The 27,131-nt window shown below is 36.5% G+C and overlaps 1 protein-coding gene across 1 annotated transcript in view; it reads right to left on the reverse strand.

Annotated features, from left to right (window-relative positions):
• Nucleotides 1-3,540: 3,540 nt before the first annotated feature.
• ROBO1 (roundabout guidance receptor 1) overlaps nt 3,541-27,131 on the reverse strand; it is a 296,401-nt gene continuing 272,810 nt past the window's right edge. Inside the window, exons 21-29 of the mRNA XM_065741854.1 lie at nt 25,952-26,287; nt 23,482-23,589; nt 20,826-20,970; nt 20,268-20,519; nt 17,166-17,575; nt 14,894-15,046; nt 7,258-7,566; nt 5,793-5,992; nt 3,541-5,235 (exon numbers count right to left, since the gene is read on the reverse strand). Of these exons, the coding sequence (XP_065597926.1) occupies nt 5,221-5,235; nt 5,793-5,992; nt 7,258-7,566; nt 14,894-15,046; nt 17,166-17,575; nt 20,268-20,519; nt 20,826-20,970; nt 23,482-23,589; nt 25,952-26,287 (1,928 nt within the window). The 3' untranslated portion in view covers nt 3,541-5,220. The remainder of the gene's footprint in view (nt 5,236-5,792; nt 5,993-7,257; nt 7,567-14,893; nt 15,047-17,165; nt 17,576-20,267; nt 20,520-20,825; nt 20,971-23,481; nt 23,590-25,951; nt 26,288-27,131) is intronic.

Below are 27,131 nucleotides of genomic sequence, written 5' to 3' on the forward strand. Positions count from 1 at the left end.
GCTCCACTTTATGCCAGATATAGAGATGAGAAATTAGTAGGTTTCATCCTCATCGGGTCATGTGACAAGAATGCTGAATGTCATGGTGAATTAAAACTCCACCTGCTTCCTCCAGCAGCTGAGAATGAGCCCCTTTGGTGCATATTCAGTAAGGAGAAGAACAAAAATAGCATGCAGCAAGGATTTGACTCTTCTTTCAGTGTTCATCGCACTGTGGTGGCTAGTGTTTACCAGTCTGTAAGGAGGCAATTCCTTTCCAAGTGACTTTGATAAAACAGGAATTTTGTCATTAACTTCACGAGAATTGGATTCCGCAGCTCTCTGAGCTCCTTTTTCTTTCCATCCCTTCATTCCCTCCTCTCCAGTCTGCCTTCCTGCTTTAGGGCTTTAATAGCAGCTGGATTCCAATTTCACCAATTCATTTTCATTTCTGAATAGAATGGAATTTTTCTCCCATTCTCACTGCTGTATAAAGGGATCCTCTTTGGTACTGTGTCTCAAGTCTGCTTCTGAGATCCATGATTCAGTGGATTAAAAAGGTTAGAGAGCTGCACTTTAAGAAATGGTGTTACCGATCTTCAAATATTTAAACTGTTATACATAACATGATAGTGCACTGGCTTTTGTGAGTAACATACTTATCAGCAATGGACAAACCACTGTATACAATGAAAATATAAGGAAAAACAAACAAACCCAGGTTTGATAGTCTGAAATACTTCAGACATCTGTGAACATGTTCATCTTTCAGCTGAACGTTTGGAACAGACTCTTAGTTCCTAATCATTAAGCTCAGCAAATACAAAACTGTATACACACACAAATCTGCATTTTCAGATATCAGTATCTTAATGTGCACACATTAAACAAATTATGCATCTTTTATAATTTTCATTTGCAAGGAATTTCCATCTCTATCTAATGTAACAAAAGAAGGTTTAAAACATTTTCTCCACATATAAATAGCTACTGAAGTAATTTGAAAGCTTCTCTTAAGCAGTATAGCCATTTAAAAATTTTATTATGTTGTTCTGTTGCTGACAGTAAGACAATCTTCTAGTAGCTGTGAATACAGATATTGGAAACAGGATTTTGAGAAAAGCATTGCAGGACAGATGCTATTTTGGATGGGGAGTTCTTTCTTCAATCTTATTCTTATTTTTTAATTTATTTTTATACACAAAGAAAATTGTACATGCAACATTTTACGTAAAAATGCCATAAACGAACTAAATTGGTATTTTAATGATTCATTAGCTCTGCAACAAAGGAATTAAGATGGTACATGGTTCAAATGTATTTTCCAGAGTTAAAACAAACTGCATTGTTTAGATTTCATGTTCAGCTATGGCTAACCTCCTCCTATAACGTTTTTGCAAAATCAGATTCCAACACTGTATATTTCTATTCCTGTAATATTAAAAAAATAATAATGTTATTTATGCTTAGGAATAAGTACTGTTTGGAAAATAAACTGACATTTAAAGCTAAAGCACGTGCAAGGCACTTCCCGTTTTTTCTTCCTTTATCTTCAGACATCTTACAGAGTAACTTAATTATTTTGAACAAAGTCATATTTAATAGTAATTCAGATGGGATTTCAGAGAACACAATGTAAGTGAAATCAAAATTTGACATCTGTTAATTCAGCACACAAATACTAAGGACTTTTCTATTTGCTCTCTTTAGGTATTAGTTTGGAAACAGAGCATAACCAAAACCTCAAAAAACTACTTCCTTCTGATGTGTTGGCTTGCTGATTACTACTAAATGATGTTTTACATGATGTAGCAACATGAAGATGACCTAGTTTTACTACATCTGAATGCCAAAGACCAAATCAGGTGTCTATCAGTACTAACAAGAGCTACAATCCTAAGGCCAAGCTGTTGCATATTTCACTGCAGTGTTTACAAAAATATCATAATGTACTGAGGATCCAGTACAGGTGACGGAACTCTGTGAGAAATCCCTGACACACTGTCTCAAAATGCAGTTCATCATGTAACTGAATGAAATCACAAAACAATCCAAATAATTTTTTTACATAAACTTGTAAAAAAAGAGAAATCATTGGGTAAAGTCACACTTACCATTATTTGAGGCCAGAAATTTAGTTGGGATGTGACTGCAAGTGGAGGTGTACAGACTTACGTTGGCTGGGGACCTGAGGCGTGGTTTCCACTGTTCCAGTAATGGAGCGAGTTGCAGTTATTTCAGGTACACAGCACCAGTGTTTCTGGACAGATACCTCACAGAGGTATACGCTCACACACTACCCAGCTGCAACTAGGCCCCACTTTCATGATGCACCACTACACCCTTGGCAGCAGATTAAACCTCTGTGCCAAGCAGCTGACAAACTCAGACAAGCTGCCTTCTACTTCAGTCCTCACACCCTGCCATGGCAATGGCTTGAGCCCAAACCATCAAGCCGTTCCCAGCACCAGGAGAGACAATCAGCTGTTGAAACAGTCTGTGCTCATCAAATTGGCCTTTCCTGCCTCGCCTGAAGGAAAGGTGTAGGCTAGATGGATGCCTCCTGTGGCACAGCCTGACCTGAAGGATCCAGTCTGGATTGCATTGGTGGCTTACCGCATGGCACTCTGAACTCAGACATGAGGACTGAAGATACCAAAAAAAACACCCATGCTAATGAAAATAGAAATGCAACACTGTAAAATTTAACTTATGCTACTATTCTAAGACCAGCTTTGAAGCCGTAATTATGAAACCAATTATATTTATGGCTTATGCCTGATTAAATTGTTAAGGCTTTGGCAATCTTCAGTAGTGAAACACTCGGTGCTGTATCACTCTGCAGCATCTCTGGATCTGGCTCCAGACTGTTAACCTCTTGGGAAAGAAGAAATATTGAAGTGAAAATGATGAAAAGGTGTTGAGAAAAAAAAAAAAACACTTTTTTTTCATTTCTGTTTTTTTTTTTTTTTCTTTTTCATGCAAAGTGCTGACTCTCTTCTCTCTTTCTTTTGGTGGAATAATGGGGTAGTACAGAAAGAAAAAGCAAGAATGGTGTTATGAAAATAAAAGAGTAGAAATATTACCTATTTGATCGTAATCCACAGCAGGACTCTTAGGGCACAGAACGGCCACAGCAGGCTGTTAAGAAAACTTGTATTTGTGCAGCCCTCCAAAAAACACATGACTCTTAATACTCATTCCCTTTACATACTTGGATCCTATTTCTTTTGTAACAAATGTATCATACCCCTGAGGCGAATGCTTTTGTTGGTACAGATTTCCTTCATCAGCTCCCCCTGGAAGTTGGCAGGCTAAGGGACATTTCAGTTATCACAGTTCATGAAGCACCAAGAAATCAGATCTTGAAGGTAATCAATTGTAATTAAGTAAAATCTTATGCTGCATCCAGCTCTCCTACTCTGCTCATGCTAAAGTAACCTGCATGATTTCTGTGGAATAGATTCTGATTCATACCATAAGAAAAACAGATCAGAATTGACTCTAAAATTAAGCATCATGGAACACAAGAAACTACACGAGAAAGAGAATGTATTTGAGAACATTTTTAATAAATAATGTGACAAAAATTACTTTTCTGATTATTGGATCCTCAGTATGCAAAATTATGGCTAAAATATGAGGTTTCTTACATGAACGTAATGAAAACATTAATCACATGGATTGTTCCTTTAGTACTGCACATCCTTTCTATGTAACCTTTCTTTAAAAATTAGCTAAATGAAAAATTTCAGTCCTCGGTAAACACCAAAACACTTTTTTTTTTTCTTTTTTTTTCTTTTTTTTCATTGGGGCTAGTCCTGATAGCTGTCAATAAACAAACACATATTTTTCCATTAGCACCAATGACAGAAAAATTTTATAATTACAAAAAAGGTCATAAACTCTACAGACAGAGGACATCATTTGGCGAATTTGATGCAACTAATGCCTCTATTTCAGCTTTAGTGATAATCCAATGTTGGGAGAGGCCACAACAAAATTGAGAATTTTCTGCGAGTTCAGGAAAACGTGAGAAATGTTCTGCTTATGGCCCACATTTAAGTTTGTTACTTTACCATCTGTCATCATTCAAATATTCCCAATACAAACATAGAGCATTAACAACAACAGAAAAAACCAACAAAAAATATCCCAAACAAATGCTTAACATTTTCAATAAGACAAAAAAAAAAAAAAAAGGTTAATAGTTACAATGGTTTACAAACAAAGTTTAGTGATTGTGCTTTTAAAACCAAAAAAAAAAAAAAAAAGATAAGCAGTGCATTACAAAATACATAACCGCCGAGATCAAATGAAACTTTTTTAAGTGGCACTTCTTCTTCAAGGTGAATTGACACACGTAGAGGTCTGAGATTTGGGCCAGTAACAGTTAATGGTATTATCCAATCTTTATTAAAAACGTCCACTGATTTCCTTGCTTATTTTCATCAGCACTGTTGAGGCTGAGAATTAGAAAATGTTTCCAATAAACTTGCACATGCCATGACTAGATGAACGGCGCTCACACTGCCTTACCTCCTGCCCATCCCAAGGGACATTTTTAATAAGAATGTACTTAACGTTGAAAATGGAAAGACAAAGTACCACGGGGGATTTAAAATGAGTACGTATTTACAATAAGAGCCACCTCGTCCTGAATTGCTATCATTTGTATTTGTAGAACTGTATCTGCTCCAAAAAGTTAGCAGACTGGCAAAAAAACAAGCCTGCACTGAAACTGCAAGATGCCATTTGACTACGAGCAGACTACAGTAAAATCCTTAGAATAAAAGAACGCTCTCCACGATATTCACTTTGTGGAAATTTTCAATCGACGCTTGTTACTCTATCAACTGGCTCATTGGTGTACCAGCAGTGCACTGAGCACTGACTGTCAGGGGAGAAATTGAGGGATCCCAGGCTTCTGCTCAAATCCTGAAGCAGCAGCTGACCTATGTACCATGAAGAGCAGCTTACCTGCCTTCTAGGGCAGCGAAGGTGATGAACTTAGCATCATGGAACAAGCAAAAGCTGTTCCTAATAATGAGGGTTTATGAAAGAAAGAGTAAGATTAAAACTAGCATTCTGATGGCATGAAAAAAAAAATTAAAAATTGTACACTCTGATTGCACTGAACATTATTTCTGGCGTCAAACATCATCAGACTTGAGGCATCTTAAGTGATTATTTTTTTTCTGATTAAATTTTAAAAGCCTGCTACAGTACATGTTGTTGTCTTCAGCTTTCTGTTTCCTGTATTAAAAAAGAAAAAGAAAAATAGGCATGAACGATTATAAGTTAGATTCTATTCTTCAAAGTTTGTTTTATATACTTTATAATAGAGATTTACCTTTAAACAGCAATTATTATTTTTAAGTATGTGTTACGACTGCATGTTGTACGCTCCTTCTACAGTCATATTTTAAATTGAATTAACACCATGAAGCAGGAAGAGAAAGGAAGCAGAAAGCTCCCAAGTCTCAATATTTACTAAAATCTAGAACTAGAAACTTTCAAAACCCATGAAAGGCAATGGTAAAGTGTTCATAGATTATTTAATGCCTTATTTGGACTTCTGAATGAATCTGATTAATACAAAGTGCACTTTTAAATATTTTATTTCTTCCACGCAACATCTTGTTCTTCACATTCCTCATACATTCTTAGAATTTCTCTTCTGGTATCACACACTGTTAATAGACAGTAAAGGTACCAATTTTCTGAGAATATTTTGAGTTGAAAAGTACCTTTTTGGCATCTAAGAACAGAAAACTTGTGCTATTTATGGTCAGTAGTACAACTGCAGTTACCTCCATCTCATCTTCCTCTTCTTCTCCTTGTTCATATGCTCCCAGTACTTGCATTTCTGCAACATTCCTTCGGGCTACATTTGCTTGATCTGCCCTCTGTCTCCCGCCTGATCCTCTCGAAGACATAGAGCTGGAGGAACTGGGATCTCTGGGATTATTTGACGTTGGAAACGTTGGTCTAGAATATGGCAGGATGTCCTCTGTATAATCAAATATACACACTGTTATGTTTACAACCTCAGAGATAGTGTGATCTCAAATTTTTTGCATGTGGCTGATTTATTTTACTTTTTATGATCCTCAGTAGGTTTACAGTGACGCCTGACAAGAATATGAAATACACTGTTTCCATAATAGCATTATAGAAGCTTTCTTGAGGAAATTTATAATATTCGTGTAGTAACATTCACCACAGAAAAACTAATTCAAGATTAATGTCCACTTCATTTCAATTTATGATCCCTGCAATGTTCTCTAAGAAAATGAAAAAAAAAATAACCCTTGCAGTATATTTTCAATATGACTGAGTAGGAGGGAATGAGAATACATGCATGATATTCACTATTACAAGGACTTCACTGGATCTAAATATTAGACCCTGCATTTCCCAAGCTGAGTTTGAAACAAAGAGGTATGTTTTAAAGTGTCGGTGCCATTCTTAAATGAAACCTTCTAACTTTTCTCTATGGTAACTCACTGTAATCAGTAACAATCTCTTAATAACATGCCCTTTAAACCAATTTACTACCCAGTCATCCCTGATACTGACCCTGCGTGTTTTTAGGAAGACAGGACCAGGGCGTTTGAATGAAATTGTGTTGAAAGCTTTAGTGAACACTTGGCAAATTCCACTAATCATGTTTCACTTACTAGTAATCCTACCAACATCCATAGAAAGAGATTCAATTGATCAGATCTGATAGATTTAATGCCATGTCAGTTACTATTTATATCTAATGCATCAGTATCCTGGCATTCTTATTTTTTAAACAGGATGAGGCAGTTTTCTCTTTAATTAAATAATGATGAACCAAGCACCAATTCTTTTGTAGAAGCATTAAATATTTGGCTTGCAGATCTAGTATGTCACTTCAGCCAGCTTCTTTACAAAGTAGAGTATAATTAAATTAGATAAAACTAGATTCCGACCCTATAATAGAAGCAAGGACATTAATGGATTCTTATGACTCTCAAGGAATACTTCAGTGTTAGCTTCAAGATATGATGGATGAGTAAGGAGTACAAAACATAAAAGCTACGCTTTTCATAAGCTTTTGGTTGCATTTTTTTCTAGAATCTGCAACTTGACCTGTATTAGCACTGTATATTTAAAATAATTGTTGGCAGTTCTGCACATCCAACTTCATTCCCGTCTGTGGTGTGTGAGAGAGACCTGGAAAGAGTTAGCTTCTTCCCTACAATCAACAACCCAGTACTTCACTAAACCCACAGCATGCAAAATAACCTTGAAGAAGATGAGTTTTTGCTGGTGTGACTTCTCGTTTTGGTGCTTTACTTCCTCGCAGTTTCCCATCGCCTTGCTGCTCCTGTGTTTCTCTCCGCTCTCCTGAATTTGTCCGCATGTCCGAATGCTGTCTCCCATCCACCCCATCCCTGCCCTTGTAGCTCACTCCTTTTCTTTCTGCTGATCTGTCTGTCCTCGGTTCTATAGAAGCCAGTTTTGGCAACATGACAGGTCGCACCTCCAGCTGAGATTTGGACTGGGCAGTTGGTGATTTTATAGCGGGAGGTGGCACGGGAGGGGGTGGCAAGTCTACAGAGTTAGAAAAAAGAATAATGATAAAAAAGAATAATGACATCACACATTTGTAAAATTAGAAATAATATTTAAGGTCTGCTGAAGAAACAGATGCTCTATTTACTTCCAGCCCTCGCTCTGCCCTTCTCTCTTCACCTCAGGCAGTATTATATTACTGTTATAACTGCTGATGGGTATTTTTCCAAGCATCAAGCTTTACGAATGCAAAGACCTTCTCAAATCATCTTACTTTCTTAAAATTATCGTGAAAAAAGTTGTAGTAATTTCATGCACTTGGATATCAGCATATCAGCTACTGTATTTGCTGATGTTTACCATTTTTTGCAAAATTCATCCAACAAACCAAAAGCTTTTGCTGTACTTCATGGTTTTTAATATATTGAGTGCTATAACAAGTTATCTGGGGTAGGGAATGTACAGTCACACTGCTGATACATGCAGGGATAAACTGCTTTAATTACAGTATTCTTATTTCAAGATAATAAGTTAGTTTTAACATACACATTGACATTTGTATGTCATGAGATACAAATCCCAAAACATTAAATCAAAGAAGTAACAACCTCTCAACAGGAACAGAAAAAAAAGACACCTACTCTTTCCAGTTTGTCCCTTAAATTAGTACAGCTTAAAGAGTTCCAACATTTTGTGTATTTTTAACCAGAATTTATAAGGCACACATTTCAGTATTACATTTTTCTATTGCTGTACTAGAAGTTAAATCTAGGAAGCATAAACTGTTCATCTGGATACATCTAGCATTCTGTGGAATACAAAACGTAAAGGAAAAAGATTTAAAAGTAAAACGAAGTGACAATACGGAAGTAGTTCAAACAAAGTTGCAGGTTCAAATCATACAGATCTAAGAAAAAACAGGTTGAAAAATGTGAGGAGGGTAAGATGTTTTTAAGGCCAATATTCACAAATGAGATTGCTAAGAAAAATGAACGGCTCAGTTAATTAAAAATTACTACTTCAGGCTTTTATAAGTGTGCATTCATTCTTTCTACTTTCATAAAAATCTTGGAGCAGCTGTGGTATTTAAACAGTATCTCTCTATATACTTACAGTTAATTCACAGTCCATTCAAAAGGGTGTCTCAACTGAGAACTAACTAAATTGGACCAAGACTGCTTAACACCCACCACTTTGCAGAGGGCTTTTAAGAGAAAACACACACTGTCATTTCCAAAACTTGAAATGCCATAATGCATATTACCTGGAAGCCTGGATATACTAAGTGGATGAATCCAAATAATTTTATCAAAGCAGTGGGAATTATTAGGGTATAATACAAGAACAAAGACAGATCTGTGGGCAATGTACTGTTCTTGTTCATCTGAAGGAACTATATATATAAACCAGGCAGGCAACTTCTCATTCATTACCTTCTCAAACATAAATTACAACTGATTTTGACAAGAAAGCAAAGAATCAGTTACAATGCATTCATTTGCTATCCACAACTCCTTAAATGTTTTTAGCAATAAAAATTCAGACATCACAATAGGACTCAGTCTACATCCACCATGTATTGAACTGCCCTGTGAACTCTAGCCACAGAAGAGCAAACCAGATCAAATGCACTGCACTGGCTAGCCCTGTCCACACTGCATCAATACCTGGTCCAAAAAATGCTGATCTCCAGAAGTATATATCCTGTTGTAAACCAACAACTAGGATTATGTGGACTGTCCCATACAGGACATGACACATTCCATGAGAGCCCAGTGCACCAGACCATACCAGGTCCAGGCCAAAGCATAGCAAGCACAGTAACTGCTCACAAACAGAGCTGGAGACGTCATCCTTACCACTTTATTTTTAGTGATTATAGAACTTGCTAAAGACAAAACAAACCAACAGTGATAAACTCTGCCTTAGCTTGAAGAAACACAAACTGTTTCCTTTCCTCAGAAAAGCATCTTTACCACACCTTCTCTCAGAATACCAGGTGGATGAAAATACTCAAACTACAAATCTCTAACTTAGAACTGAACACCTCTGGAACCACAGAATTTCATGCAGTATCTTGTGTCTCACATTCCCCAGTGACTGTCCTTATTGCTTATTAGAGCACTGAATTGTCCTGCTGACAATAAAGTGCATTTAGATACTACTATCGATATTTTCAGTCACTCCTTGGGCAGTCTCTGACAGTTTTGGCATGACAGTGCACTGGCTTAATACCAAAGGCAAGAATCGGCATATTTCCTGTTGCCTATAAAATATTACTTGAAACAAACTACTTTATACAAGAATCCTATCCAGCCACACAAGACAATGAACAAAGAGGTGTTAAGACTTGACCATAAAGAGGAAAGATACACTGATATAAAAAAAAACCTTCACAAAATACCAGTAGCTCTACAGTACAATAACTACAGAAAAGTAATATTCTCTTTTGAGAACATTTTTGCAACATGCAGGGAAACTATAAAAATCTTCATTATAACAGAGTACTCCTTACTGAGAAGAATCCTGTACAGAGAAAAAAAAAATCAGAGGTCAACACTATTACACCCCTGTGGTATTTATTTTAACAGCTCAGATCACAGAGAAAATCTAGATTCAATCTGCCTCCTTTAGAACAAACTGGCACACTTCTCACTAAAAGGAAAATGGAAGCTTCTATTGTAAGGAATAAAAAATAAATCACAGAGCAATGTCAAACCAGTATAAAGAACTCAGAAGTGTTTGCAAAAGGTCAGAAGTGCTCACATGCTTCATTCATGTTTCTGTATTACTGTTGTACTGCTTCCCATTTAACAAAAACAATGAAGTCCATTTTAAAGCATGCATAGTCTGCAGGGGAAACCTTCCATATATGTCATTTGAAAGGTGGATGACTATTTTCAATAAGATTCTAAATGAAAACAGATATAGGAATCATGTGAGAAGCAGAAAGACAGTAGGGAAAAAGAATCGACTATGCTAGTTTGGCACTGAAGTGGAGAAACGACAAATAAGCAGAAGAAAATAACTGCCATGAGCCAGCAGTGTGCCCTGGTGGCCAAGAAGGCCAATGGGATCCTGGGGTGCATTAAGAAGAGTGTGGCCAGCAGAACAAGGGATGTGATCCTCCACCTCTTCTCTGTGCTGGTGAGGCCTCACCTGGAGTATGGTGCTCTGGGCTCTTCAGTACAAAAAAAACAGGGATCTTGTCAAAACAGTCAGTGGAGGGCTACAAAGATGATAAAGGGCATGGAACACCTCCCTTATGATGAAAGGCTGGGAGACCTAGGTCTGTTCAGCCTTGAAAAAAGAAGACTCAGAGGGGATCTGATAAATGTCTATAAATATCTAAGGAGCGGGAGGCAAAGGGATGAGGCTGAACTCTTCTCTGCAGTGTGTGGTGATAGGACAAGGGGAAATGGCCACAAACTGAAGCACAGGAAGTTCTGCACAAATGTGCATAAGAACTTCACAGTAAGGGTAACAGAGCACTAGAATAGGCTGCCCAGAGATGTTGTGAAGCCTCCTTCTCTGGAGATGTTCATGACCTGACTGGACGCCTACCTGTGTAACCTGGGCTAGGAAGCTGCTTTGGCAGGGGGGTTGGACTCAATGATCTCTAGAGGTCCCTTCCAACCCCTACAGTTGTATGATTCTGTGAAATAGTGATAAATGAAGGAAATAGGCCTTGTTAGACAGCTCTTTTTTAAAAGCTGTAGATTCCTACAGTCATATCCTGAAGAAAACAGTAGTTATAGAATTAATGCAATACTTGACAAGATGGAGTGATTTTTTTCTATTACATATTAACACAGGCATGCAAAAATCAAGATTTTTCCTGACTTTGAAAGATTATTTCAGATCCTTAGATGTGTAATAACCTCAGCTAATATTATTTATATATTGAAGTTATTTTCAAGCTTTAAGGAAACATGACTCAAAAGGTACACAATAACTGCATGAATAAACAGACACCCATTACGATGTATAAAAGCAGTGGGCTGCTATTATTTCTATTTTATTACTTGCATGTGTATTTACATAATGTTTTTATAATAAAACAGTTTTCACTCCATAAAACCTCCCTCAGTAACAAAATCAAGATCAGCAAATATCTAAATCAGAAATAAGGACTACAAAGAGATCAGATATCCAAAAATTACTATTATTTAATAAAAAGTATGTTTTTTATAGAGGTAAGAAATGTATTCCTACTTATTTTTTACCTTGCTGAAATGCGTGAAGGATAGGTTTTTTCACAGGCAGAGTCATAAACAAGTACAAATGTTGTTGGCATGCACGGAGGTTTACATTTCAAAGTGAAAATCCAAGTAAATATGAGGTAAATATTCGGTTGCCTTTCGTGAGCTGCCCTAATGTCATGTCACTGACAGCACAGCTAAATATCTCAGTTGCACACCTGAACAGTTAGTTGCGATAATGTTAATATTTTTTTCCTTTGACACTGAAAGATTAAAAAAAGAATCAGGATTTAAAATCTCATGTGAACAGCATCAGTGGTGTAATTTATATTGAAAAACCTACTGAACAAAGGACTTTTATCCTATTTTAAAACCTACACACTTACATTTCTGAAGACTGAAATTACTGAAGAATAAATTTATCACAGTTGGGAAGTGTCTTTCACATATAATGTGTTAGAAAAGACAATATTCCTTTAGAATTTGGTTCTTAAATCTAATATGTAAGTAGGTCAGACAAGGTTGAGAAAGTGCATACATCTGCTGGTTCTTGTAATGCACCCTTAGTAACTAACTCTCTAAAAGGATAGATGAAGAGCAATTAAAAAAATTAAACATTTTAATCCTTACCACCTACTGAGCAAAGATTTTTCAGCAACAAATATGGAGAAGATTTGACCACCTGGATGATTGAGAAAGAGTAAAGCAACTGAGCTAAATCTCATTCCACATAAAGGGGAAACTGATTTGAACTTACGCTGGCAGAGGATACGAAACTGCTATTATTTGTACAGGGTTAGTGCTAGACCTTGTACTGCTACAGTAGTAACAAACACACTTTCAGAAATACGAACCATTCTGCCAAATGTTGCTGTACAAAGGAAAAGCACATAGAATCTTACATGACTCAGAACAGTAGAAAATTCTTTATATGTGAAAGTAAATTCAATTTTAAAGGCTGAGAAAATAATGAAGTAATGTATTTTGCTGTGTTCTCTATTTACTTTATGGCTGTGGCCAGCAATAAATGCTTAGATGAAGAATGGCAGTTTTCTTCCACTAAATGTGTATGTTTACCCACCGAGGAAACAAAAGATCTTCATAACAGGTAATACTTCATAAAAAAGATAAGTAACACCGTGACATCAAGCCAGCAGAAAAGCCTAAGCTGACCTGGCAAAGGTCAATTGTGCTCAAATGTTTCATTCACATTTCCTTATCACTTTTCCCCACTTAAGAAAAACAATTAGTAGATGTTATTTTATAGCTAATTCTAAAGGGACAGTATACTTAATAGCTGTAGCTATTAAAGCGAATGGCTATGATCTTCAGTAAGGTTCCAAACATGCTTATGTAAACTGACTTAAGTTAAAACAACAAAAACAACAAAACCAACAGGAAAACAAAACTAAAGAAAGCCCTCGAACCTTTGAAGAAGGTGTTACCACGCCTGCAGGAATTAAAGCCATAATTTGCTGTTCTGAATGACCACACTGTACCGCACACCAAACTGGTTAGCAGAAATTCTCTAATTAGAAAATACGCTGAAGCAAGCACGTGCTATGCAACACAAAACAAATATTGATCACGATTGTCAAATCTGTTGCAATACCTAATCACAATGCTCTATGACTTAACTTCGTATAATTACTCACACAAAGACCTGCCATCAAATGCAGGTCCTCCTTTTATTTATTCCTGTGTTAGAAGAAAATGGCCACATAAAGCTCCTGTCCAGATTTTATTTCTGGTGTGCTGTGTTTATACCAAGGTTTGATGCTCAGCCAATTACTCAGTTAAGAACATCCCTTTCAAGATAGCAAAAACTGATAAAATGTACTTAAAAGCTTGCAAAAATGCCATTGCAGGGGTGTAATAAATGTAACATTGCAGGAACAGTTTTGGGATTTACACCTTGCGCTGTCCTTTCACAGAAGCAAACATGCACAAAACCACTGTAATAACCTCTTGAAATCAGATAATATTCCAGCAGCTCAGTCTCACTGACAGAAGGGGCCTGGGCATAAGCCAAGAGGCCCAGGTGCACTGTGTCATGCCAGTATTTAATGCAGTCTAATATCTGATACATGCTAGTGAGAGAAAATACTCAGAATAAAGTACAGATAATAGCACGGACAACCACTCATTGCTAAATTACTTCTGCTCATCGTGCTGTGTGCTTTGTATTAAATTTTTTCGTCAAGTGGCAGGAATCATAGGGAGAAGTGGCTCAAAACTCCCCTCTAGTAACCCTGGATAAGGATCTATAATATTAGGCTTTCATATGATAATGGCAAATGATGCCCCTCTTTGAAAAAATGCAGCCTAGTAATGAAAGTCCTAATCAGATTGTTGTTGCCGAGATCCAGGAGGTGGGGAATGGTGCCTTTCTTTCCCCTCCCCCAGTTAGGAAATTTAGCAAACTTGACAAGATGGGTTAAGTCTTTGAGAATATATCTTACATGAATTTCCAACAAAGCCCTTGGGTTGTTTTATAAAACTGGAAGGTAGTGGTTTAATAAAAGTTGCACCACCTGAGGCATTTTCATTAAAGGCTCTCTCTAGACAACATCACAATGTTTGCATTATCCTTCTGTGGTCCCAAGGGAATACAAGCACTACATTTTCAGCAAGAGTTGATATTGTGTGTGAAGGCATGAGAGAAGATGATTAAATTTTGCTCCTACTCACAAAGTAACTGCTTGCAAGAATGCTGTGGTCAGGATTAAGATTCATTGATTTCTGTTGTCCGTCACTTGAATGGTATATGGTGTTTTTTGGTTGTTTTTTTTTTTTTGAGGAAAAAATATATTCCAGATGCTTTAATATTTAGCCATGGGAATGAAGACTTTAATCCTAACCACACATTATTCTCAATGACTGAACTATTTATGCTATCTGGGCTCTTAAATAATGATGGTAATTAGCCGATTAGGACACTACAGAAAACAGGTGCAAGGCTCTCGAGTGGAAGCATCAATGTACAGAATTAAGGAACTATGGCATTTAAAATGATTAATCTGTTCTCTGTGTTTAGCAACAGGAAACACAAATCACTGAATTCTGAAACATAATGTTATCTCTGTGGAAAAATTTCACACACACACACTGAATGCATAGGCAGAAAGGTTCACTGATGCTTTCACCCATTTCCGTGGACTCACCATCTGTGTAGACTTCTCTGCGCAGATGTCCTGGCTGGTGTTTTTGCTTTTTGGCAGGTCGGACCTTCTGTATTACAACAGCACTCATGTTGCTGTCAGTAGACACAGGGCTGGTGGGTCTAGGACAATGTGATGCATGAAAATGTCTACGGCCTGAAAATTGTTACAGAACAATAGCTATTACTTTTCTCATCTGCAATAAGACGTTTCACACTTCTCTTTTTTTTTCCACAGAACTAGCTGCCTATATAGCACTTAAAAAAAAATCCTGTTTAAATACTGTTAATACTCTCATCCTTACTGTAATCAGTTTTAGAGTAAGACATAACTAAACAGAAACACTGACAATCCTACTAATAGGCAGGCTGGCTTGGTTCCACATAAACAATCCAACTGGTTTGTAATGGGACCTCTTGCTCAAGGAGTCTAAGGACCATACAAAGTTAAGAACAGACAGACTTCCAGCCCGGCAGGCTTACACAGGCAACCAAATGTTTGATTCTCAATATGGACTTCATCCCTCTGGCTTGGACACAGTGGGTTTCCCTACACAAGAAGCAGAGCAAGTCTCAAGCCGGCCTTAGCTACAAATGGTCCCAAGCACAGCTTTGAGTGAATTACTATGAATGCATTGTGGATATATGACTAGCATTTCATCATAGCTTATTTTCAGATAAGAACTGTCACATTTTCAGGATGTGCAGTCAGGTACAGGGAATATCAATACATAAAAGTCACTGTTGCATGAACTTGACTGTTGCAAAATTATTTACCTGTAGCAGTAACAAGATGTTAAAAAAACATTTCTTAAATACATAAATTTACACACACACAGAGATATATTTGCATGAATGTATTTGTAGGAAATGTATGAAATCCTGGCTCCATGGGTACAAATGGGAGTTTTGCCACCTACTTCAATTGGCCAGGATTTCATCCAGAATTACTAAATTACCTCCCCTCTCACTCCTCATGATGAACAGCTGTGTGGAAATGAAACAAAGGACTGTTAACTCAGAGAGGATATCAGAAATGAGAGAGGAATGTTGCAAATCTATGGAGCCAGTGTGGACATAGTTGTGACAAGGTCCTCACTCCTCTAGGTATGTTGATTTAATTGACAAAACATTTACCGATCTGCTTGAAATTAGCATTGCATACTTCAGTATTCTTATTTCTTAGCTGAACTATAGCAACATCCATTAGGCTTAGTCCAGTTACCGATTACCTATATAAAGCCAACGTTGCCAGTAACCAGTATGTTGCAAAGCATACAGCAAAGCACTCATAACTTCAGTGGCGATTCAGGAGAAAGAAAAGAAGAAACGGTCTTCCTGCATATTCATTATCTATCATCTAAATTGTAACTAATAACAGCTGTCAAATTATGAAATCAGCACATACCCAGTTCATCTCAATAATACAGCAGTAGGACTTTAAATAGCATTCTCCAAAAGATAATAATGAAATATGAAATGGGAAACAATTACAAATATTTTCAAATCAAGGGAAAATAAGACTGAAGGTTTAGTATTTATAGAGACATTTTAATACAGAGAGATTAAATCTCTCAGGAAGAGAGACTGAAAATACTTGGAGCCTTACACTGAAAAAAGGATATAATTCTGTAATCTTTTTTTTATTACCCCTTAGCAAAAACACTCCCTTCTAGAAAAGAACTGACTGGAAACTTTTTTCTAAGAGTAAGGGCACAGTCAGTTACAATGAAAGTGTCATATTACTGAAACTAAATTTTCCCACAATTCATTGCCAGAGGAAGTGTTTGAGTATAAAATGTGGCAGGGATTTAAAAAACAGTCATCAAAGCAGTGAGCTTAGAGAAAAAATATGTTAATAAAAAAAATTTCATATTTACACATACCACTGCCTCTGATTAAGCAGTTGTATGTAAAGCAGTGATTTCCAAACTTTGTTCCACAGCTTTGTAAATCATGCATGGCTAGGTAAGACTGTGCTAGGCTCATTCTGTTCTGGCTGGAAATCCATGCAGAGGGCTGAGGTTTTGGCAACAACCAATGAGAGCAAAAAAAAAATAGGAACTACTTATGTGAAACAATACAGAGCGGCAATTTATTTGAACAGCTTTAGCAGAAGTCCTATTCCACTTCTTCCACTAGTGAGAATTCCCCCCTCCTTCCCTTGCTGAATTTCCAAATATAAGAACAGGAATTCAGGAAGTGGTTGTGGATGAGTACATGTCATAACAGGCATTTTTTTTCACCTTCTCACATCAAATACAGGACAGACTCACCTCCCGCTGCATCCTGCATTTGACGTCTGGCTACTTTCAAGCCAGCATATTCTGCAGCTGCTGCAACGGCCTGTGCAAAATCTGCATCGGTAAAAAATGATCCATCTGAAGAGCTGACGCTAGATCGCCCACTTGAGATGTTGTCTTCCTCAGAAGCTGAACCCCAGCCATTGATCATGGACCCTGTTACAGAGCTCTCCAAATCACCAACACTTGAGGCAGGTGTCTGCTCAAGGCCACGCAAAAGGAGTCTTCTGTTCTGCATCTTAGCAACCTCTATATCTGCCTCATCCTCTTCCTCTTCGGGTGCATCAGTATCCATATCAGAGACCAAGGGCCCTGAGATATATCCATAGGTATGTGGTGGAGAGATAGGCCTTGGAGGGGGTGGAGGACTCACAGGTTGACGTCTGCATAAAAATACAAGGGTAAGAAGAACTGAAGTCATATAACATAGCCAGAGGAAAAAATAGAGTAAATTGATGAAAATAAGCAGCACTGATTTTAATGGAAATAAGTCTGTGTTGCACAAACCTCCTAATTTCCCAAAGTCATTCATGTATAAGTAGTAGAAGAGGTGTTTATGTGACTAATTAAAAAAAAAAACATCTGTGCAAACTTGAGTTCATGAGCTGAAGAAGCGTCAGTATACTGCTCTAGAAGCATGAGACCATCGGTGTCAACAGACACCTCTATCCAAACAGACTGCTCAAAAAACATTATCTTCCATCCACCCATCCCAATGATTCAAACAGATAACAAAAGAGATACTGATGTTTCCTTATTTACCTAGGCGGTAATATAAATAAAGAATAATCTACTTTAATGCTCCATCTTAAAGATACCAACATTCAGCTAGATGGTTAATTCATTTTGAGCTTTAGAATAATCAGCAACGGTGTCTGAAACTTAAAGAGCTAATGTATTAGATATAATTATTTCGATATTCTGTTTATTTCTCTGTAAAATCCCAGGCATTATCACTCTCAACAGGCTCTCTTAGCAGGGCCACAGACATGATCTTTAAGTATCATTCATCTCAAAGAAAAGACTACTTTCTGCAGCAATAGCTGAACAGTTGATTTTGGTTACCAGGAAATTATACTGCTGTCCACTTTGCAAAAATTTCCAGTTATTTTCCTTTCCTGAAAATTTTCTGTATTGTCTCATTGAATGGATAGCTAATTTAAATCTTTCCTTTTTGGCAACTGATTTTTTTTTTTTTTTTTAGTAAATGAAATACTAACTTTGAAAGGAAAAAGTTAGCAAGCAAGGAAAAAAAATAGTGCTTTGAGGCATGAACAAGCTGGAAATTCTGTGGATTGCATTATCTAGACAATACTTTCCATTTTCAATATGAAGTACTAATGAATACAAGGTCAGTTAGGGATATCTACCAAGAACCATTTCAAAGAAGAAAAAAAGATCAGAAGCCATTAGACCATAGGAAGCTCTCCCTGCCTTTGACTAGAGACTTTGCTCAATACAGTGTTACTGCCTTAATTTCAATATCTTGTGACGACTGTCCTTGCAAGATATTTGCCAGACTTCCTGTTCTCTAGGTTTTAGTTTATGAAATAGGCAACTGACCACAAAATATGTTAGCATTTTTCCCTAGGAGCTTAAAGTGGTATATCCTGGAACACAAAACTCGACTTTTTTCAATGACTTTGAAGATATTTATTTTGATCTTCCTTAAGTCATTAAGCTGAGAGAACTTCATGTATGTTTGCATACATATGCTCCAAAGCATACTCCATTCAGTGTATCTTACTTCCCAAAACACATAATCTGAGGTTCTGGAAGGTCACTTACTTAATTTTTCAATTTTGTTTTTAGCATCCAGCTAGTTTAACTTCTAAACAACCCTGCAAATAGAAGTGCTTAAAATGAACATTTCTGTTCTCCTACATAATCGAGCTGCTCAAAATTATGGGAAAATATTATTAGCCATCCACTAAAAAAACAGTGTTTGTAAAGATTCAGGAAGATGGAGGAACAAAAGAAGATAAACAGCACAAGAATTGTTACCATATCAAACAAAGGAAAGTGAAACAAAACAAAGCAGATAAAGAAGAAATACGGAAAAGAAATAAAAGCAGTTATTAGCCATTAAAGAAGAAATATTGATAACTACTGCTTATTTAAAAAAGGAAACACAAAAAAACTGAAGTAACTTTAAAAAAAAAATTCTGTAAATTACATTTATAAATGTCCAGTAAGCTCTACTAATAAAATCAAAAGTTACAGTTACACATTCTGCTCACAAAAAGCCTGTAGTTTTCTCAAAACAGAAAGTAGGGCAGAAATATTACAGTTAGGTTGGTATCTTTATGATGATAAACAATATATGCAAACCACTGGAGAAAGGGAATATAATTTTAAATGCAAAAGCTGCATTGTATTATCAAAAAGCAAGACAAGTAAGCATCATACATATAAAGCCTCATTCAGAATTCAGTGTTTTCTGGAACAGAATCTGTTAACAGTATACATGCAAAGTAGTTTGCACTAAAAACAAGTTACAGAAGAAACAAAATTTCCCTGTAACAAATATCTATCCTTATTAATGTAAGTTGTTCTTTTAAATGAGGTTAGGAGGAAATGTTAAGAAAATTTTGCAAGCAGTAATTTACTGTATTAGGATTTATGAGAGGAGGAAAATCTATAGGTTATATAAATTATATATTTATATATATTCATACATATGGGTGACAAGTTAATTGCACAGTTACTGTGAAATAATGCATGCTATTTTATGGTAATAATGCAGTAAATCTATTGGAAACAATGGAACTGTAATTATATGGTAAGCTGTGTTAACGATACCACTTTAATATCCTGATGACTGTGAATTTAACTTGTGTCAGCACTGCAGGTACCGTAAAGCGATATACTGCATTTCTTCCTCTGGTATAATAAAGCAACTTAATTATGTATTTCTTAGGTTACAAACAGTTCTAGTATTCTGGATCAGAAGTTAGATATTAACAGATTAAACAGCAAGGGAAAAATCTTGGCCTCGCTGAATTCAACAGGAATTTTTAGAGGAGCCAAGATGACTTTTGTCACATCTTCCTCACTGCGTTTGCATTGACACACCTCCGTTCAGGTTGGTGTTGTATGTGTCCCAGATCCTCCTGACAGTCCTGTAACATGGGCTGGAGTTCTTCCTGGGGAGAAGGGGTGAGAGTGGCAGTTGACTGATGGCTATAGGAAACAGCGGCTGGAGAAGAAGCTGCTCCTCGGACAGGTGGAGTAGGACCTCGCTCATCTTCTTCCTCTTCCTCTAGTTCATCCTGTTGCAGATACATCCTTGCAGGTGGGACTGGACATGGAATTTCTTGGTCATAGCTAAAATTAATTTTTTAAGAAAATAAGGATTTATACTTGTACTGTGTAATTAGTATAACTGATGTATGTATAAATAGCTCAGGAAAAAAAGTCCTTGTTATATATGCCCTTGAAAACGCTTAGTAAATATGTATTGACTGGATGAACACAACTGTCATTAAGAAATCTCTTTAAATAGATACTCTACAGCCAGCTGATGAGCAGCACCAGAGTGGTACCAAACAAATGTTTCAATGTCAGCTTGTAGAGCAAGTTACTATTCAATTAACTAACAATTAAAATCAGAAATGGAAAGTTCATGCTTACCTTTCATCCACTGAAAGACTGTAATCTTCACTATTGCTATGGGGAGGTGGATGTGCTGGAGGGGGTGGAAGAAGATCTGCCCAGTTCATGCCAGCTTGTTTGGGAGCCTTTGGAGTTCGAGCACCCTTCTTGTGCCCTTGACTCCCTGTGAATAAAAAGTAGTATGTATTTGTAATGCTTTTGAATAACTGCTGACCACTGTCCTTTGAAAAACAAAATACCCATAGTCTTATTTTCTCTTGAATTTTCTAGGAATTTTCTGTTGCAATGAATTGGAATAAACTGGCATTCCTTCTTTTTACACCAGTTTGTTATTGTACTTTCTTTGTACAACTACTCCATGTTCTTAAGTAGTTGAATGTAACTAGAAAATGTACATAGTATAGAAAAAAAAAACCCACAATACAGGAGTTGAATTGTTAAAAAAATAGTTAAAATGTGATAAAACCATAAAATAATTTTACAAGCAGTGTAATTAAGAGTGAGCTTCCTATTTCAATTAATTACATTATAGATTATCATCTAAAACAAATGATCTATAGACATATTTTCCAAAGTGCCTTTATATTATTTAATTGCTGGAACCTAAAATACAATATGGTACAGATATGATCTATTAAAGTTCCACTGTTGCATTAAGTTGCTGAATATATGTAATTTGTACTTGTCCACTGAAACGTTTTAGGCACAATGAAATTACCAGTTTTAGCCTAAGTGGCAGGTGCAGTTGAAAATAATTGCTGGCAGAACTAAAATAACAAAGATCGATGAAGTACAGCTCAAATGTTTTCAGCTACTATTACTGGGAAATTGAGAAATTATAGCTTATAATAGAAAAATGCAACTTTAAGAATTCCAATAACTTTGAATAAGAACAATTATTCAGGTGGTCTAGAATTTTAACTTTGAACATGGTTATGATCAGAAGGGATTCTACCATTGTTCCTTTATACAGGCTTTTTCCTTCTTTGTCACTTCTTTAATTGCAGATAAAGTCACCATATTTTCTTATTTCTCTCTTCAGCTGAGACATGGTTTTATACTACCACATTTAAGCCTAGACACAAGATTATAAATATGTTGCAGAGAGATTTAGGAAGCTTGTTATTCTCACTTCTACTACCTCAGTTTTTCTATTCTTATAGACAGTAGTTCTGCCTATTGTTGTCCCACATTAGCTGTCAGATATCAGTATATCAGTATACTTTTGCTATGCACAATTATTTTTCTGGTGTATCAGTATGTCAAGCAAGACCCTTAAGCATCCCAAGGCGACCATCATCTGCATTCTCTTCCCTAAGCACCGTGACATATACTAAGTTCAGCACAATTAATTTATTACTCTGGTCACCTTGTTTCATTCCCGCTGGAGTCTGTGGTACAGCACCATAAATTTATAGCATTAGAATAATCATAATGGGTGTCAGCATGGAGAATATCACCTTCTCTGTTTTAATATGCATGGGCTCACACACTGAAATGTTTCATTCTGAATTCCAGATCTTAAAGCCACTGAGGACACTGAGCACAAAATTCTCGTGTGACTTCACAGATCTAGGTAAAAGGCTGGTTCCTACAGGAACACCATGAAGAGATGGGAGAATTAGGAGCCATGCTCACCTATCTCACACCAGACACTGGGAATGCCACTCATCCACAGGCACAGGCCTCAGTTGTAATAGGTTAAAATAGAGTACAGGAGCTGATTATGGCAGTTAGGTTCTCAAAGGAGACAGCAGAACAGAATTGAAAAGGAAAGCCCTAGCCTTGATTAGCAGAACTCCATGGACTCCGTGACTGTGATCAGCTCAACAGAGAAAAACATAGGCTAAGTACCAGACTTACAGTAAAGCCTCAGATCAAGCCTATGCAGGGTTTCTAATTTATCTCTGAAAATCTCCCACACCTCTACTAAACATAGAAGCTGAAAGTTAGCAGTTAATGCCAACACAAGAAATAAATGAACCACGTTCTGTTGCTCCAGAGCAAAATTTCAGTGCCCTGGTCAGCATTCCCTAGTAAAAAATGGTAAGTTTCATGTCAATATTTTTACAAAGGACTTTTAGGTATTTTGCATAGAAGATGCTTAGAAGAAATGAAATTTAACTGGAATTATTTTCTGTCTACATTTGAATGTAGTACAAGAGTATTTTGATGAACAGTGACTGAAATCTGTAAAAAAAAGTATACATAAATACTCTTCTGAAGTTCGTGGGACTGGTTAAAAAAACTTTAGGTATCTTGAGACTGTTCTGGGCTTAAAATTCTCTAGAGTGCACAGAACTAACAGAAGGAAAAGGAGTCAGTACAGCCTAAGTTAACAGTTAACACAAAGATTAAAATAATGTTCATGACTTTTCTATCTGAAGATCATAAAATTAACCAGTGGGGTATTAGCATTACAAGATCCAACTTCAGCTTTCATGGCTTCAACAATTTTCAAGGATGAATTAATGTACATTTAGATGCCACTAAGCATTCACGGAAATGCAATGAAAAATACAGGCACCTATTGAACCAGTTTTCACATTGTTTAATACCCCTGTGCAATATTATTTTTCTGTGTCTCATACCTTCTTTAAGTCCAGTAATACGTACTAACAATGGCTAGAAAGTCCAAACAGCATAACATTTGGAAAACATTTTAGATACTCACCAGATGTGCTACTGCCTCTATCCGAGCTGTTGTAGGATCCACCTGTATTCTGGTCATATGACTGGTTGTATGGAATTGTTGGAGCAATGCTGTCATTTACTCGGTAATCTGAAAGTTTAATAGTATAGTTAATGCTACCCTTTAGAAACAGATCTACTTTTATATATCTGCTTCACAACACAGAGCAGATTTCCCGAAAGTATCAAAGGGAAATAACAAAGATTTTTTTGAAAGGAAGATCATTCTATAATCAGAATTTATTTTTACCTTGTCTCTGCAATTTTGAGGAAAATCATGGAGTAGCTCCATAGCAAAAATGAACTAAACTGAAATTCTATGCACAGGATAGTGGCAATGCCTCTGTGGTGATTAAGTGGGCATTTGGCATATGGGTAGACTGTCACCTTGATTGATTTTACACAGTCTCTGCTTAATTTATGGATACAAGGCAGCCAATGGACTGTGGTAGCTAATTTTTGTATTTCAAAGGTGACAAACCCACAGAGGAGTCAGTCCTGTACTACAAGAGCTGAATGGTTTGCTGGAACAACAGTGCAGATCCACTGAATTTGATTTACAACAGAGGATGTCTTCATTCAATGTCTACTGTTTGTAAGAAGATTCTATTTATACTGGCTCATGCAAGTCCTAGCAATACATGGGATCATTTTTGCCAATGGCGATTACAGTATCTGCCTTCTCCAGTTCCAAAGCACTTGATACATATACTACTTTTAAATTAAGATTTGGCAACCAGATCCTCAAAACTTTTTCAGAAGTAAAATGCTCATCTGAGAAAACAGTACTTTCATGCCAAAAAGTATTTATAATTTACAGAGAACATTAAGGAGCTGAGTTACTCTTCACATGTGTCATAAAACTGTGAAATAAACAGAACCATTGGACATAAAGTAGCAACAATGAAGCATAGCACTTAACTCATCAAAATGGTTATTTCCCATCACAAAAGCTATAGGTATAATTGTCAGCAAGATGATTTTGTCTTAGGAAATGAGAAACCCAAGATTAGAATATTGACTCATAAAATGGCAAAAGAAAACAAAAATAAACAAAACTAAGAATCCAGTCCCCATCTGCTGCAGAAATGTTTGTGATAATGTAAGCATGGGAAAAAGAGCAAAATGATGAATTCCACACCAGAGTGTATTCTGTAATAGTTTCTCAGCCTAGCTGCATTCCACAGACCATGCTGAAGCTCTACATACTGCATATGTTTACACAGAGGATAAACAGTAAATCAACACTCTGAAATATGTATATATGACTGTCAGCAGACAATGCTTTAAGGGGGCCTTCCACACTACAATACGCTAGAGAATATGCAGCTGTAATATACACAGTTTGAAAGATGCAGTATCTTCCAGGGTATAAAACCAAAACACGCTTTAATTCCAAAACAGATATGCAATACACATTTCATGAAAGAAAACATAATTACAAAAAATAAAAATAAAATTAAATAAAATACAGCTTTCACCCTCTAGAAAGGAGACACAAAATTTTTCTTTTCTTTTCTTTTGAAACATTTACGTCAAAGGAAGGTGTCACATTTTATATCACCCTTTGAACTGTGAGCAGATAGGTCCAGGTAGAGGAATCAACATTCCTGTAATGAAGTGCATCTTTTTATAGGATAACTTATCACTATGCGACCACTTGAGTTATAAAAATCCATGCAAAAAGTTCAAAGTTAGAATGAGTCCAGTTCTTAGGGATACTGTTTTGCAAATCAGGTTATTAAAAGAGGTTGCATGGTAGCCCAGAGGGCCAGCAAGAAACCTAGTTCTTCCAACTCCCACATGCCCTCAAGGCCACAAAGGTACATTCTGATGTTTCAGGTTAATACTGAAATCAATTTATTTTTAGCTTCTGGATCCACAGACTTCAGTCAGGTTAACAAAGGAATTTAGTTTCCAAAATTGTGTGCAGTAACATTGCCTCTGAATATATGAATGGAAAGCTAGCTAAGAACAAGTCTAAAATGAATTGTATAAGCTCCATTTTTGTCCCCAGTGTACAATACAATACAATTTTACAGAGTTTGATATGCAAAATTTCATTCATTTACATGAACATGTAGATTTAATTAGTCTCCATCCACGACTGGGAAGAGTGAGTTGACCTATTTAAAATTTAAGGTAGAGTATAATGTAACTACCACGCATCTGGCTTATGAATAAAATATCTGGCCTCTGCCTTAACCAATCCCTTCACTATCTGAAGATACAACTTATTATTTGTTATAACAAATTCAATATCTGAAGGTTATGGTGGTGCTAATTAACTTTCTGACACTGTTAGCCGAGAATTTCTAAATCTAAAGAGGAAGACACCTAAAAGCACCACAGAAGTCTGTAACTGCTGAACCTGAAAGCTATAGACTCCCAGCACCAGAAGGTCAAAACTCCTCTGATGCCTAAAGAGGAGAAACAAGCTAAAAACTCTTCACCTTTGTTTAATTTGTTTTGCTCCATAATGTTGTACTGTATGGGTGCAACCTCTTGCTTTTGCTGAACACAAGGTTTCCAGTGTTTCTCATTCGTATCCCCGCTGCCATTGTTAACATTATTGCTGATATTTGACTGGATGAGTTGAGTGGTGGCATAAGGAGTGGGCTGCCCAGGTTGGCTGACAAATCTTCCATCCTTTAGATTTGGACTATTGAAGGTTTTCATCTCATTGATTTTGTTGCTTAGGTCCACGTCACCATATACAGTTGACTCAGGCAACATCAGGTTTGTCTGCTTGTTCTCCAGCTGATTGTTGTAATTTGCTATACAATCGGCTAACCACAGAGGAAAGAAAAAAGAAAAGGTCATTCTGTTCGCTTACACGATACTTTCAATGAAATTCCCTTAAAGTTTCTTTTTTCAGTGCAAAATGATATGGTTCACAATCACGAACTACTGTAATTAACTAAACAATGTATAGAATATAATGTACCTAATCAGTTATTGCTTACAGTCTTAAGTCTCTTTTGTTTCACTGTAAATTGAGATCTACTGAACTGTATTTTCTATGACTTACCTTGATTATTTTTCCTTTTATTTCTATTTTTTTTTCCTTTTTAGCTTTGTTTCTTTCTTTCTTTTCTTTCCCAAACCTCATGGTGGCACTAACTTAACAAGACAGTCATTTTGCATCAATACAGAATAAACAGAATTTAGACTCTTGCTATCGGTATGAAACTTTCAATACAACAGAATTTTATAAAACATGTTGAAAAATGATTACACGTTAACAGAATTAAAGAGAAACAGTACAATGTTAAAGGTAACTCAGTACCCAGGAGCAAAACTTTATTTTATCACTGGTACAGTATTGTATTTTGGTTTAAAACAAAAAGACAGGAAAACACTTCAGATTTTTGCTAATTGCTTTGAATACTTCAGAGTAATACCGTAGTGATTAACACTGTCCTGCATGCTAAATGTAGACGGCATAGATACCATGAACATGAATTTATTCTTCTAATAGTTACTGTATCAATAGATCAGTAGTTGTCACAGTTGCACACCAACTAGATGTGCGCTGATGCTGAGGACACTACCATGTGAAGAAATATGTCTGCCTTTCCAGCTTCACTATCTTCTTTGACAGTAGTTGAGCATTTTTTTTTTCCCTCTCCT

This window comes from Cyrtonyx montezumae, unplaced genomic scaffold (genome assembly GCF_038088225.1).
Source record: "Cyrtonyx montezumae isolate F1298 unplaced genomic scaffold, pur_monq_1.0 scaffold_3, whole genome shotgun sequence".
Classification (NCBI taxonomy): domain Eukaryota; kingdom Metazoa; phylum Chordata; class Aves; order Galliformes; family Odontophoridae; genus Cyrtonyx; species Cyrtonyx montezumae.